At 38.8% G+C, this 15,115-nt stretch overlaps 1 protein-coding gene across 21 annotated transcripts in view; it reads left to right on the top strand.

Annotated features, from left to right (window-relative positions):
- ICA1 (islet cell autoantigen 1) overlaps positions 1-15,115 on the top strand; it is a 141,646-nt gene that overhangs the window by 22,253 nt on the left and 104,278 nt on the right. For 14 of the 21 annotated variants that reach the window (XM_036086329.2, XM_036086331.2, XM_036086341.2 and 11 more), the window contains 3 exons: positions 1,126-1,291; positions 5,362-5,434; positions 11,337-11,460. In XM_036086329.2, the coding sequence (XP_035942222.1) occupies positions 1,126-1,291; positions 5,362-5,434; positions 11,337-11,460 (363 nt within the window). The remainder of the gene's footprint in view (positions 1-1,125; positions 1,292-5,361; positions 5,435-11,336; positions 11,461-15,115) is intronic. The other 7 variants (XM_078059307.1, XM_078059308.1, XM_078059305.1 and 4 more) reach the window with 1 other exon arrangement.

Raw genomic sequence — 15,115 nt, 5'->3', positions numbered from 1 at the left:
AGGCAGACGCTTAACGACTGAGCCACCCAGGCACCCCAAGAATTTAAGGTTTTAATATCAGAAATCATTAACAGATTTTTCAAAAAAACAGTTTGTTAAATTTCATTTGACTGTGGTTAAGACTATTTAACATGAGATTTGCATTTTAACAAATTTTTAAGTGTATTCTACGGTATTATTAATTGCAGGTGCAGTGCCGTACAGCAGATCTCTAGAATTTACTCACTGTGCATCACTGGGACCTTACACCCCTTCATTAAGAGTTTCCCATTTCCCTCTAGAATTTACTCACTGTGCATCACTGGGACCTTACACCCCTTCATTAAGAGTTTCCCATTTCCCTCTAGAATTTACTCACTGTGCATCACTGGGACCTTACACCCCTTCATTAAGAGTTTCCCATTTCCCTCTCACCCCATCCAGCCTCTGGTAACCACTCTTCTACTCTCTGATTCTGAGTTTGACTGTTTTAGGTACCTCTAGGACAGATTTTAAACGTGCTGGTTTTCACCGCCTTATCTCTACTTTTCTGCTGTCACTTCAGTGTTGGCCGTAACACTGGAGTGGAGGGAACGTAGGTGTCCAGCTCTTTCGCTGACTCACCGGGCTGCTTGAGCCAGACGCCCTGCCTGCTTAGGCCTCACTTTCTCTACTTGGAAAAGGAGTATGTCCAACATGCTGAGAGCTAAACTCTTCAAGGTTTAGTTTCTTGATTTCCTGCAAAAGCTTCTTGATTTCCTCACTAACTTTTAAGGTTTCAGAGTATATTAGAGTTGGTTAATTTTTTTGGTGTAATAATCACACAAGAAAGTATGTTTATGGCGGCGCCTAGGTGGCTCAGTCGTTAAGCGTCTGCCTTCAGCTCAGATCATGATCCTAGAGTCCTGGCATCGAGCCCCACACCAGGCTCCCTGCTCAGGGGGGAGTCTGTTTCTCCCTCTGCTGCTTGCCCCTGCTCATACTCTCTCTCTCTCTCAGTCAAATGAATAAATAAATCTTTAAAAAAAAAAAAAAGAAAGTATGTTTATGAATGTTGTGTAATGTTTAGATAAATTTGTTAACACTAAAATAGCTTCATTTTTATGAAAGTCATGAATAAAATACTTCTTTAAATGTGTTTTTTAGCAGTTATCCCTGGGACTTACAGGATCGATATACTCAAGATAAGTCAGTAGTAAATAAGATGCAGCAGAAGTATTGGGAAACGAAGCAGGCCTTTATTAAAGCCACAGGGAAGAAGGAAGATGAGCATGTTGTTGCCTCTGATGCGGACCTGGATGCCAAGCTGGAGGTGAGCTGTTCTTATTCTCAGTCCCAGCACAGCCCCCTCACTAGGGTCACAGTCCTAGAGTATACAGACTTGGACAAGCTTAGTTGTGCTTTATATTTGAAAACATGCTGCAAACAACTAGTTCATGAGGAAAAAAATCTAAGATGAGGTAAATTCAATCCGAGCATGTTTTTTAAAAACCTACAAATTCTCGTGTAACTACCAGCATGCCTCAGTTAATTTGTTTTTCAAGCACCTTAATGCATTGCATGTGGTAAACTCAATAAATGTTTGTTGTTTGTTGAAAAAAATTAATGCAACCAAAGAGCCACTGCACATGATATCAACACTAGGGTCAGGCTAATGCTTACATTTTAAAAAAAGAGGAAAGGACAACAACACAAGATCCTGGAAATTAGAGTCTCATAAACTTGGTATTGAACCCTGAAAAATTCTAGAATGAATTAACTGAGCAGATATTTAGTTAGACTAGTTAATAATACAGTAAGCTGAATTCCTATCTGGTTGATTCCCAAATACTAACATAACTGGTGGAAGGCCCACTAATCCCGTCTTGCAGGACATTCTGCCAGTATTTTAGATTAAAATTTAAAAAGCATACTCATCATTTCCATGAGAAATACTATGTTACATGACCTGATAAGAATTCAAAATGATCTCTAAATTTAACATATCAGATAAAGTTAATGAGCTTGAACACATGATTACAGTAAAAAGCTCAGGGTTTCAAAAAAACTTTCTGAGAAGGGTGCCCAGGATGGTAGAAACCGTGGTTATATTGGAACAGAGAGGTTTAAGGGAGCTATATTAGCTGTTGATTGCATAGAAAGGCCTGTCATTTGGATGAAGGATAATTCATCCTGTGCATCTGGAGGGAGAACCAGACCCAGGGCCCCTATTCATAGTATGTACATCTCATGTGTTTATGTGTTTGTCTGCCCTCCCTCCACTGAGAGATCCATATCAGCCTTATTCACCATAATACCATCAGCAGACACACAGTACCCATTCAGTAAATAGTAACTGAATCAGTGTACATGTTAATGCAATTAATGTTCATTCCCAACCCTTTCCCCTGCCAATGGAATTGTTCAAATTGAAGCTGGGTTTCATAGAGATGTTCTAATGGAGATGGCTACAGGGAGAAACGTGGCACCAGGACGCATCGGTTCTGATTTTAGTGTTCTTTATACAATTGAGATGATTATACGTCGCATATGCTTTTCATGTTTCGTACCTTTATTTTTTTTCTTTTTAACAATGTAGCAAATACAGGCATTATTCAGAAAGGAATTTAACACGTAATTATTACTTCATTACACACAATACAGTAATTTTATATTTATGCTTAGGCTCTTGCAGCATTTTTATGAGCTAACTGTACTTTAATCAAAATAGCCGCTGTCCTAGGCACATAATATCTAAAGTAATTAGCTGTGACTGGTAACGTTACATGGATGAGGTTTCTGTTGCAGAAATGTTTAAACTCGTGTTGATGCTTATGGAGAGCATGGATTTCATCCATAAAACATGTAAATGACGTGCAAAGCATTTTGATGTGTTCTTACCCTAAGTTATCCACAAAAGGCTAGCTTATGAAACAAGAGCTTTTGTTTTGCTAGCACAGGGCAAGTTTCTGTGCCAAGTTATAATGACGGTCAGATTCTACTATAATCTGTTGGGAACTTAATATAGAAACGTTGCACTAAGTTTAACTATGTGTCAAAATTGGTTGTTAATAAAATCGTTTTCTCAAATACAGCTCTTAAGTACAAGAACAGACAAAGCTAACCTGTGATGACAGGCAGGTCTTTTAGGAGGGGCCATAGCAGAGTCGCCGGTCAGTGGTTTCTTAGTTCGGGTGTGGTTGCAAGAGTGCATGCAGTTACAGATCTGTAGGACAGAACATTCCAGAGGTGTGCATTTTGTTGCCTTTCATTTACACCTCAGTTTTTTAAAAATGAACAGTGACAACAGAACAGCTCCTGAACATACTTTTTGAACTCCCTTGATCCTATATTCAGGAATTGCTATGTGTTGGTGGTTTGTGACCCATAATCCTGATGTCAAGCATTTGTTAAGGAAGAAATTCAGACTGCTGATTTTCTGTTTCTGTTCTGTTTTTTTTCTTTCTCTTTTCTAAACAGGTAGAAAATACAGAGTAATGAAATGAGATTTAGCAAAATTTATATTCTTCATGACCAAACTTTATTGTATTAAGCATTTCTGGGAATGGTTTTTAATATTTCAAGTATATATGCATACATCTATTTTTATTAGATAATTGGTCATATTTATTGTGAAACAGATCATGTGTTTTAACTCAGATAGTGAAGTGCTTCATCACCATGGCCAATAAGCTAAGTGAGAGAGAGAGGGAAAGCCCTACTCTGCCTCATTAGGTGGCTCTTCAGAGGCAGAATGTTTGCCAGGTTTTCTAACTGCTACCAGCTGTGGTCTCTGGGCTGGTGGACAGAAGGTGGAGAAAGTGTGAAGTGTCTGATCTTCTCTTGAGCTTGTCTGGGTTTTTGAAGCAAAGTTAAAATCTAGTTCGATTCTTCTCAGTATAGCCCACCTTCTTTTTTTTTTTTATTGTTATGTTAATCCCCATACATTACATCATTAATTTTAGATATAGTGTTCCATGATTCATTGTTTGTGCATAACACCCAGTGCTCCATGCAGAACGTGCCCTCCTCAATACCCATCACCAGGCTAACCCATCCTCCCAACCCCCTCCCCTCTAGAACCCTCAGTTTGTTTTTCAGAGTCCATTGTCTCTCATGGTTCTTCTCCCCCTCCGATTTCCCCCCCTTCATTCTTCCCCTCCTGCTACATTCTTCTTCTTCTTTTTTTCTTTCTTAACATATATTGCATTATTTGTTTCAGAGGTACAGATCTGAGATTCAACAGTCTTGCACAATTCACAGCGCTTACCAGAACACATACCCTCCCCAATGTCCATCACCCAGTCACCCCATCCCTCCCACCCCACCCCCCACTCCAGCAACCCTCAGTTTGTTTCCTGAGATTAAGAATTCCTCATATCAGTGAGGTCATATGATACACGTCTTTCTCTGTTTGACTTATTTCGCTCAGCATAATACCCTCCAGTTCCATCCACGTCGTTGCAAATGGCAAGATCTCATTCCTTTTGATGGCTGCATAATATTCCATTGTATATATATACCACATCTTCTTTATCCATTCATCTGTCGATGGACATCTTGGCTCTTTCCACAGTTTGGCTATTGTGGACATTGCTGCTATAAACATCGGGGTGCACGTACCCTTTCGGGTCCCTACTTTTGTATCTTTGGGGTAAATACCCAGTAGTGCAATTGCTGGATCATATGGTAGCTCTATTTTCAACTTTTTGAGGAACCTCCATACTGTTTTCCAGAGTTAGCCCACCTTCTTTTCCCGTACTTTCTTCTGTTACGGCCTTGGCATTACATTAGGTTTCTTCTCTGTATATCTTATGAAATCAATGGGAAAATAAGGAGTGATAAGGGCTGCTAGCTAAACTCCATTTTACCAGATGTCTTCTAAATGGAACATTCAACTGACTGATTTTTGTTTGCTCTTTATAGAATTGTTTAAGCATCCCATAAAATGGATTACAATCACAAAATAAGCGAATGTCGTGTTTTAAATATGATTCTTAATTGAGGGATCTTACATTTAAAAAAAAGACAGCAAATGGTAAAAGAAATAAATTATGAATGAATATTGGGTCTCTGGTTTACCAAATCTTCTAATTGGGCCCTTCATTTAGGATTTCTGTTTTTCAGTTCTTATTTCAATAATCTGGAGGAAATCAGTGTTCTGCAGATCTTAATTTAGATCACAGAAATGATGAATTCCAGTAAATATAGATAAATAGGAGCATACTTAAAGACCTTGGTCACAGTTCCTGCGCTGAACACCACATAACACCAAGCTTGTGATACTTAGGCTTGTGATCTTGTTGTTAGTGGGCAAATAAAACACGGTGGTTATGTTCCGATAATAATTTTTTATTTCACTATCTGTTATAATTTAACATTTTGTTTGTATTTTTATTATAGCTGTTTCATTCAATTCAGAGAACCTGTTTGGACTTGTCTAAAGCAATCGTACTCTATCAAAAGAGAATATGTTGTAAGTATGCCCTAAGTGTGAATATTGATCAGATAAACAGTAAGAAATAGGATATTTTGCTTTAATATATCATTTCATATGTTTAGAAAGTAAGTCAAGGAAATTACTATTTAGGAGTGTCTGTCTTTGCTCTCTCTTTTTTAAAGATTTTATTTATTTATTTGACAGAGAGAGGGAACACAAGCAGGGGAAGTGGGAAGGGGAGAAGCAGGCTTCCCACTGAGCAGGGAGTCCGATGGGGCGCTCAATCCCAGGACCCTGGGATCATGACCTGAGCCGAAGGCAGACGCTTAATGACTGAGCCACCCAGGCGCCCCTGTCTTTGTTCTTTAATTGGTGGGGAGGAGGGTCTCTAATAATTTTATCAGAAATCCTTTACATAGGTTGTTTATCATTCAGTGCAAGTAACTGTAACAAGAACTTTATATTGGGCCTCCTGTGGGTAAGTACAGGCCATTTATTTTCCTATTATAAAAAAGTTTTCTCAGTTTTATGTGTGGGTTTTCTAAAATTTTGGGTTGTTTTTATTTGATTGCCTTGGCTCTCATATCCAGTTTTGTTCCTCTTAAAATGGAGAGAAATCACAAACAGGTAATTTATTAACTGTATTTTGTTGACAGCACTTCTTCATGAGCATTTTTTAAGTTGGATATTGGGTTATTGGGGAACAAGATTCTGCCTAAAAGTTATTACCAACAGTTATCTCTAAAATGCTAAATATCAAGTTGTGTGTTAGTATGTTTTAAAATTTCCTTTTGTAGGTGATTTAATAGTATAATTTCTGTATTTCTGAGCAGGAATATAGGAAATTTTTTTGTTTCTGACTGCTGCTACACCTCTTTCCAATAATCACAAAGTAACAATTTGTAATTTTCCTTCATTAGTCTTTGTTAAGACTATTGTGGGGAAGTACAAAGTGCTAGGACTTAGAGGCAGAATTTCATAAATTTTCTGTTACTGTTTACTAAGTGTTTGAGATAAGACTTCTCCAGGGCTATAACTCCATAGTCTTGAGTTCTGAGGAAGTCAAGACACATGACACATACCCCCACCATTTCTCTGTCCCACATCTAGTTAGTCTTAAATGGTAGTCCATTTTGTCTCCTGAATAGGTTTCAGAGTCTTCCTCTCTCCCTCTCTACCGTCACTACCTTAGTTCATGCCACCACCATCACTCTCTTACTTGATTTGCTATATCAGCTTCCTAAATGATCTTCCTGTACCCTGCCCCCCCCCCCCCAGCCCACTGTCGACACCACAAAGAGCTCCCAGTGATCTAAGCTAGGACAATTTGAAAAACAAAATAAATAACAATAGTATCGGATTATAACCCATGAAGTAAAGTAAATATCCATTAAGTCAGTGTGGAAATAGACAAACAGGGAAGAAGAAACTCTTTCTTATAAAATAACTCTGGTTAATAAATATAGAAAGAATGAGGGAACCATAAAATCTCCATTAGGCAAATACCACAGTAAGAATTGTAGCAGGCAAGGTTCACTGGAAGATGGCACAATCAGTGAACGAAAGTTTGAGGAGAAACTGGGTATTTGCATAGCATCATGTATTTCCCTCCAAGATTTTAAATAATTACGAAAGGAGGAAATCATAATTTTACCATGGAGTAACTCAGTAGACACCACCTGAATTAAGTGATCGAGATTGACATCACTAGTGATAATGTGTGTTGGTATCATGTGGTCCTGATATCATCACTTAAGAAGGCCACTTCACCTCTGTGGTTTCCCTCCCCAAAATCTGTCACCCCAGTCTAATTGTGAGAAATAAGACAAACCCAAATTGAGGGACATTCTGCACAATACCTAACCAGTACTCTTAAAGGGCACAAAGGTCATGAAATACAGGACAGGCTGAGAAACTGTCACAGATCGAAGGAGACTAAGGAATCCTGACAACTTAACGTCAAATCCTGCATTCGATCTTAGAAGAAAAGGGACATTAATGAGAAAACTGATAAAATTCAAATAAGGTTATGGTTTAGTTAAGTGTACTATACCAATGTTAATTTCCTAGTTTTGATAACTGTACCATGGTTATGTAAGATGCTAATATTAGGGGAAGCTGAAGAAGGGTATACAAGAACTGTATTCTATTTACAGTTTTTCTATAAGCTTAAAATTATTGCAAAATAAAAAGGTTTAAAAAAGTACATTGGATCATGTTGCTTCTCTGCTGTAAAGTTTCAGATAGAACCTAAGGTGAGATCCAGACTTCCATACCATAGTCTATAAATTCCTACATGATCTGGCCCAGCTTGCATCTCCAGCCACTTTTGCCCTTACCCACCATGTCACCTGAGGCCTTTTGCGCTCACTGTTTCCTCTGTCTGGAATGTCACTGGCCTAATCATCTCAATAGTGACCCCTTCTTGACATTTAGAGCCCAGCTTAATGGTCACCTGCTCAGAGAGGCTTTTCCTGACCACCCAGCCCAACGCATCTTCTCTCACTCCCCTTCTTTTATTGCTCTATCTGGTATTTTTCTTTTTGTGTTTTGTGTTTGTGATGACAGATTTTTTATTTTCTGTCTTCTGTTACACAAACAAAAGCTCCATAAAAACAGGGAACTTGTGTGTCTTGTCCATCTTTATATTTCCAGTGGTAAGAACAGTGCCTAGTACATATTAGATCATCCATAAATCTGTGCTGAGTGAATTAATGCTGCCAAGCTAATTGGTTTTATAGTTCTTTAGTTCCCTTTTTAGGATACATCTGAAAATCTAATCAGCAATTAAAAATGAATAGGGTTTTTTTTGGTGTGTCTGAATTCTTTTTTTTTTTAAATTTTTTATTGTTATGTTAATCCCCATACATTACATCATTAGTTTTAGATAGTGTTCCATGATTCATTGTTTGTGCCTAACACCCAGTACTCCATGCAGAACGTGCCCTCTTTAATACCCATCACCAGGCTAACCCATCCTCCCCCCCTCCCCTCTAGAACCCTCAGTTTGTTTTTCAGAGTCCATCGTCTCTCATGGTTTGTCTACCCCTCTGATTTCCCCCCTTCATTCTTCCCCTCCTGCTATCTTCTTCTTTTTTTTTTCCTTAACATATATTGCATTATTCAGGAAATGACAGATGTTGGCGGGGATGCAGAGAAAGGGGAACCCTCCTACACTGTTGGTGGGAATGCAAGCTGGTGCAGCCACTCTGGAAAACAGTATGGAGGTTCCTCAAAAAGTTGAAAATAGAGCTACCATACAATCCAGCAATTGCACTACTGGGTATTTACCCCAAAGATACAAAAGTAGGTGTGTCTGAATTCTTAAGTCCCAGTTAAGTTAGACCTTTTAAGTGGAAACTGGCAAGTCATCTGATACCTGTGTTGCACCTGAATTTTAAACTTCTATAAATTAATTTCAGTATTTGAATTTTAAAGTTAAAATTAAGGAATGAACATCCCTTCTCGGAAAATGACAGTCATCACTTAGTAACCCAAGCTGGAGTCTGATGAGGCTGAGATGTTTTCCACCTCTCTCTGAGTAACACTGCCAATTAATTAGAGTCCAGCTCTTAAAAGGAAACCTGTTTCCCACCCCAAGTTTAATACTCAAGTGCATAAAATAACAAAAATAATTTTTCAAATGCCTCAACTTACTTAGGCTTATTTAGGAAAGAGTACATTTCACCAACTATATAATCATTTAGGTACAATGAATTGGTTTCTTCGTAGCCTTAAGCTAAATATGTTCATTTCTATGTGACTTGAGACTTCAAGGTAAAAAAGGTGACAGTAGTCTCATGCTATTATGAACAAAAATGTGAAATTGGTCTCCATAGGGACATATTCGTTGTGGAATTGAGTGAGTCCTATATCAGTAAGTAGAAAGAAGTTACAGAAGGTATTAAAAACAACAAAACTTATAATTATAGTTTTTTTTAAATCTACATAGAATCATGGCATAAATATCAAATAAGCATTTAAAATGAAATAAAGTGGGATAGGAGGTGGTGGGGGGAAATAGTGTATGAGGATAATGAGGCAAAAATTATAGTTAATTTAATTTTACAAGCACTTAACAGTGCCCTGAATGCCCAGCTTGGGGAATCCATAGTTGGATGAGGTCCCTGTCCTGAGAAAGTTAGAGTCTCATGGGATAGACAGACACATACCCAACCATGAACACCCTAATATCAGATGCCGAGAGGGCGCTGCTATCCAGAGAAATGGGGATCAACTAATTCACAGCCTTTGAGCTTTGAGTAGTGAACTTGATTCTTGAGGGACAGAGAGAAAGGAGAGTAGTCATTTATTTCTCAGGAAGAATGGATTCCAAAAGATTCATCCTCTGCAATGTTTAGTGTGAGTTACAGTCACAAATTAATAAGGAAGCAGTAGCAAGTATAACCTTCACCTTTGGATTTGTGGTTCCTGGCTTATGCTCTCATTGGAGAGGTTATGTCAGGAATGGGATGCATTCTGAAGGAATTGTGGATTGTTTATGAAAAGGGACAAGAATCCTAGTAGCATTTAAAAAGCATTTTTAGAGACACATGATGTGTAAATGCATAAATACAGAAATGTGAAATAAGAATAGTGTTCAGAGTAAGTCCATAGAAATGCTGTATTTAGAAAAGAAAACATTTAGGAAACTCAGTGTCACTCTTTGCTCAGCTGTTGGTAAATGTGGACTGGGGACCAGTGGCTGTGTAAGAGCCCACTGTTCCATTGTTTGAAGACACACAGTTTTATAAATCAGCCCCAAGTGTAGAGAAAGAGAGTGTTTTGCTATTGAAAATATTGATGCTATGATTATCTTTCCATATGCAGCTTTGTGCCCATTTCACTAATTCCTTGGAATGTACTCCTAACAGTAGAAGTGCACTGTTAAAAGATACATAGAATTCTGTAACATTTCATGTTTACTGCCAAATGAATCTGCAGAAAGCATGTACCAGTCACTAGCTCACCAACAGGGCCATCTCAGGTTGTCTTTAGAAATAAAGCCAAGTTTAGGCATGACCAATTCACGGTTCCAGCTCTGCATTTTTTTTTAAATTTTTTTTGAAAATTTACTTATTTGACAGACAGCGAGAGAGAGAACACAAGCAGGGGGAGTAGGAGAGGGAGAAGCAGGCTTCCCGCTGAGTAGGGAGCCCGACGTGGGGCTTGATCCCAGGACCTGAGATCATGACCTGAGCTGAAGGCAGACGCTTAATGGACTGAGCCACCGCCCCCAGCTCTGCATTTAAAAAACCCATGAAGGCATAGGGTACCTGGGAGGCTCAGTCACTTAAGCTTCCAACTCTTGATCTCAGCTCAGGTCTTGATCTCAGGGTCATGAGTTCAAGCCCCATGTTGGGCTCCATGCTGGATGTGATGCCTACCTAAAAAATAAACCCATGAAGACATTAAACTGATTACCCCCCACCCTCAATCCCCACTCCCACTTCCAACCAAAAACCCACATCATGAATAAGGTATTAGAATTGCTTTATTATCAAGTAGAATGTAACTCAGAAAGCAGAGATCAAAAAGTCAGCGAGAGAGAATAAGCAGAGGAAACTGGCTCTGTATTATAGGCAGCCACAAAAGATTCCCACAGTCATAATCGACAAACCCAACTTTTTTATTTCAGCTTGAAACAGCACATTATCGGCTCGCTTTTCAGTGCAGAGGTCATTTTCTGGTTCTGATTACAGGGCACCAAACACACTGACAGATGTACTCAAGTGAATTTGATCTCTCCTTTTGTAAATGGAGGGACAGCATGAAAGTTAAATGGTGGGAGGGGGGGAGCTTACCTTGTAGCTTGCCACGTGGATTTAATTTCATCCCGTCTTTGCCTCTAAAAGAGCGAGGACCGTGTGGTGTCTCTCTCCGCTCTGTAATAAAAATGCTTATTGTTCACGGCTCCTTTTGGTCTTTTCTTCATCAGTCTTGTCTCAAGAAGAAAACGAACTGGGAAAATTTCTCCGATCCCAAGGCTTCCAAGATAAAACCAGAGCAGGAAAGATGATGCAAGCAACAGGAAAGGCTCTCTGCTTTTCTTCCCAGCAAAGGTGTGTGGCCTTCACTGGGGCTCCATTTGGGGGGTTGGCAAAGAATCTGGGATCCACCCAGCCATGGAGGGGACTCTCCTGTTGTTCTCTAGAAGGCTCCTGCCTGAGTGAGGAGCTACTCTGTTCTCAGTTACTAGTCTGTTCTTAACTCTCTGATTAAGATAACATGTATGATTTATTTTCCTCCCAGTAATTTTTAAGTTTTTTTTTTTTTCATATTTCTCCTGGTCTATAGGGAGCATGTTATGTACCAATCACTGTGAGTGCTGCCTAGGCTTATGTTTGACCTTTAGCATTGCTAATAGCATTCAGTCTGGTCCCCTACCAGCAACTGATTAAAGCAGTAGCCTAATGAGACCAGGTGGAAGGGTTCCTTCTCTGCTCTCTGTGGGCCAATTAACTTTGGAGAGGTGGTGTTCACGATGCCCTGAACTATTCTGCTCAGACCCTGGACAAGCAACATCAGCAGCATCCCCTAGAAGCCTTTTAGAAATGCAGAATCTAGGCCCCATCCCACAACTGCTGAATCCAAATCTGCATCTTAATGAGATCCCTGGTTGATTTTGATGAACATTTAAAAGTTTGAGAAGCTCTGGTAGAGAGGAAATTGTGGCAGATGAGTGACATTTTTTTTTAACACTCTCATGACTCATTTTTATGGTTGGTGTAGAATAAGCAAGAGCCCCTGCATATAGTTGCATTTTGTGCCTGAGAAAAGTAACACTCCTTCTCTACTCCTCCCCCCCACAATAACAAACTAGCCCAAAAATGTCACTCACTAATATAGGCAAGATTATACCTAAATAAGGCGTTGTAGGTAGTTTCCAAAAATGTTCAGGCTACAAAAATTTCACTTAAATTGTTCAACATTTTCTTCTCCTAATTTCTCCTTCTTTCCTTCCCTGTGGACCAAGAGCAGATGTCAGCCTGTTACACAGGTGTTCCTATGAAATCCTGAGAAAGCTGGAGTAGCAGAAAGAGACCAACTGTGTCAGTTTCCCAGGGTCCCACTCCTGGGTGTGTTGGTTGTGCCTAATAACATTTGGACCCCAACTTTGTGGACAGTGCCAACTTTCACAGTTGAACAATACCATTTCCAATAGTTCTGTATCCATTTCCCAAGAAAAGTGTTGCTTATGATTTTTAATTGTACCTTTTAGGGGTGCCTGGGTGACTCAGTCATTAGACATCTGCCTTCAACTCAGGTCATGATCCCAGGGTCCTAGGATCCAGCCCTGCACTGGGTTCCCTGGTCCATGGGAAGCCTGCTTCTCCCTCTCCCACTCCTCCTGCTTGTGTTCCCTCTCTCGGTGTGTCTCGGTCAAATAGGGAAATACAATCTTAAAAAAAAAAAAAAATTGTACCTTTTAATCTAATCGTTTTTCCTTGTAAAAAATACGCATTGTTTCAGAGAAAATTAAAATGCAGACAAATCAAAACAAAATTAAAAAGCAATTAAAATTTTACTAATAGAGATGACCCACTTTTAACCCCTTGATGAATATTTTCTATGCATATGTACTTACCCCACCCTTACCAAGATAATTGGTTCTCAGTCTTTCAAAGAGTAAATTCTCATATGTTAAACATATAATTATCACTAATTTCAGTGGGAAAAATTCTTATACATACCAGTATGCCAAAACTTACATCCGTTTATGGGAAACAAAGCCAAATCCGAAAACAATCACTACAAGAGTTACCATTACTGATCTCATAATTATTTTATAATATGACTCTCTAGCTACACCGTTTCAGAGTTGGGTACCAAATTATCTCCCAGAGCACACATAGGGTACCTTGAGTTTATATAACCTAACCTTTGGTTACAAGCAAAAACAGAAATCGACAAAAACAATGCAAATGATACTTCAAAGCATCACTATAAACTAGCAAAGGGCACTATATCCATAAGTTAATGCAGCTTGGACAACTTTAAAATTTGGAAGGTGACCTGCTGCAAGATGGCTCTGGTTTCATACCACTCAGCTGCTGACCAAGCACATGACATCCCAGCCAGTCCTCCTAAACATAAAGACAGTACAGGATGACCTAAAACTCTCACGAAGTTAAATTTTCAGATCTTGAATGGATGTAATTTGGGATATGCCAGAATATGTTTTTAATATAAACAGCATCATTCCATACAGTTTTTGTATAGTAGTGCTTACTGATCATTTAGCAAATTGATTTTTTGATCAAGTAACCGTAACACATTTTGCTTCTATGTATACATTTTTAAAAACATCTATACCATAGTATTCCAGGGCATGCCACGATGCATTTAACCTGAGCCCTTCTGTCTATTACTTAGGTCGCTTCCACATTTTCCTACTAAAGGATAAATGTCTTTGGAGTAGACCTGTAGATACTTTATTAATCTTTCCCTTTGTGTAGATCTTTATCCATGAAAATGTGCAGCAGTCTTCCACTGAAGCTTGATATTTCTGGTTATTGCGTTTTTCCTTGGTCTAGACGCAGTCCCTGGTAGCACCAGGAAACAGGTTTTCACCTTTCTAATCTTATATGAAGCAAGTTACAGAAAAAAATGAGGTGATTTTATATGCTTTTTTCTTTTCTTCAAGATCTTAACATCTGTCATCATGTCATTACCTCTTCAGAGGTTTCTTTCTAACTTTACAACAGTCAAAGAAATCGAGAATATTTTATTCACAAGATACTTTTTCAGCCAGTTTAGGGAAATTGGTAAGATCCAAGGGAAGAGAAAGAGGAGTCCAGAAATGAACAGGATCCTTAGGGGGACAGCTGAGGGCTGTTTCTCTCTTTAAATAGAAGTCCCCAGTTTAAAAACCTTCACACCAGAATTTGTTTTACTGACTTATTTGATAGTCATTGCTACAACTGTGCATTCAATTTGATGAAAGGTGAGTATTAAATTTAATCCAATGGCGATAAAGCACAAGCTTACTTTATGGCACCATAATATGTCCGAAAACCACCTGCAACACTTACGTAGGATGATGTGAGCAAACTTTTTAGAGAAATGCTGACTATTTAAAAGCAGTGTTTTACAGAAAAGAGGAAAACAGGAGAAAATAGTAAAAGGGTTTTTTTTCCTTAAACAGTTTATTGCCCCCATCTATACTCTGACAGTACTGTTGGAACTGCCAAGCACTGCAGCTCACTAACATTACTGTCCTCTTCAGCTTCATAAGTTTGCCTTTAAATTGAAATGTAATTACTCATTTTCATGTTTTGAACCTATGCCCTGCAACCTCATGGAGACAACTGTATTTTAAGAGTGTAGGTCATGTGACATTATTCATTTTGGATAGGGAAGAAGCAGTATTTCCCTTCCCTGCAAAATAAATATTTCATCCAAAGTTTGATAAGCCTCAAACATTTTTTTCTTGCTAAATAATGTATGTTAAAGCTAACATTATAATTATTTTATATCCACCTTGTATAATATACATTCACTTATGGTATAGGATCCTCAAGTTTTGTTTCTCTGTAAGGATCTATCATATACCCTATCTGTGCCTATAACATGTAGATCCACAGTGCTTCTCTCCCTTCCGAGACCATTTAAAAATGCTTCTGTTTGGGCCACCTGGGTGGCTCAGTCAGTTAAGTGTCCGACTCTTGATTTTGGCTCAGGTCATGGTGTCATGGTCATGAGATTGAGCCCCAT

Source organism: Halichoerus grypus, chromosome 12 (genome assembly GCF_964656455.1).
Source record: "Halichoerus grypus chromosome 12, mHalGry1.hap1.1, whole genome shotgun sequence".
Classification (NCBI taxonomy): Eukaryota; Metazoa; Chordata; class Mammalia; order Carnivora; family Phocidae; genus Halichoerus; species Halichoerus grypus.
This window is presented reverse-complemented; position numbering and strand designations above follow the sequence as displayed.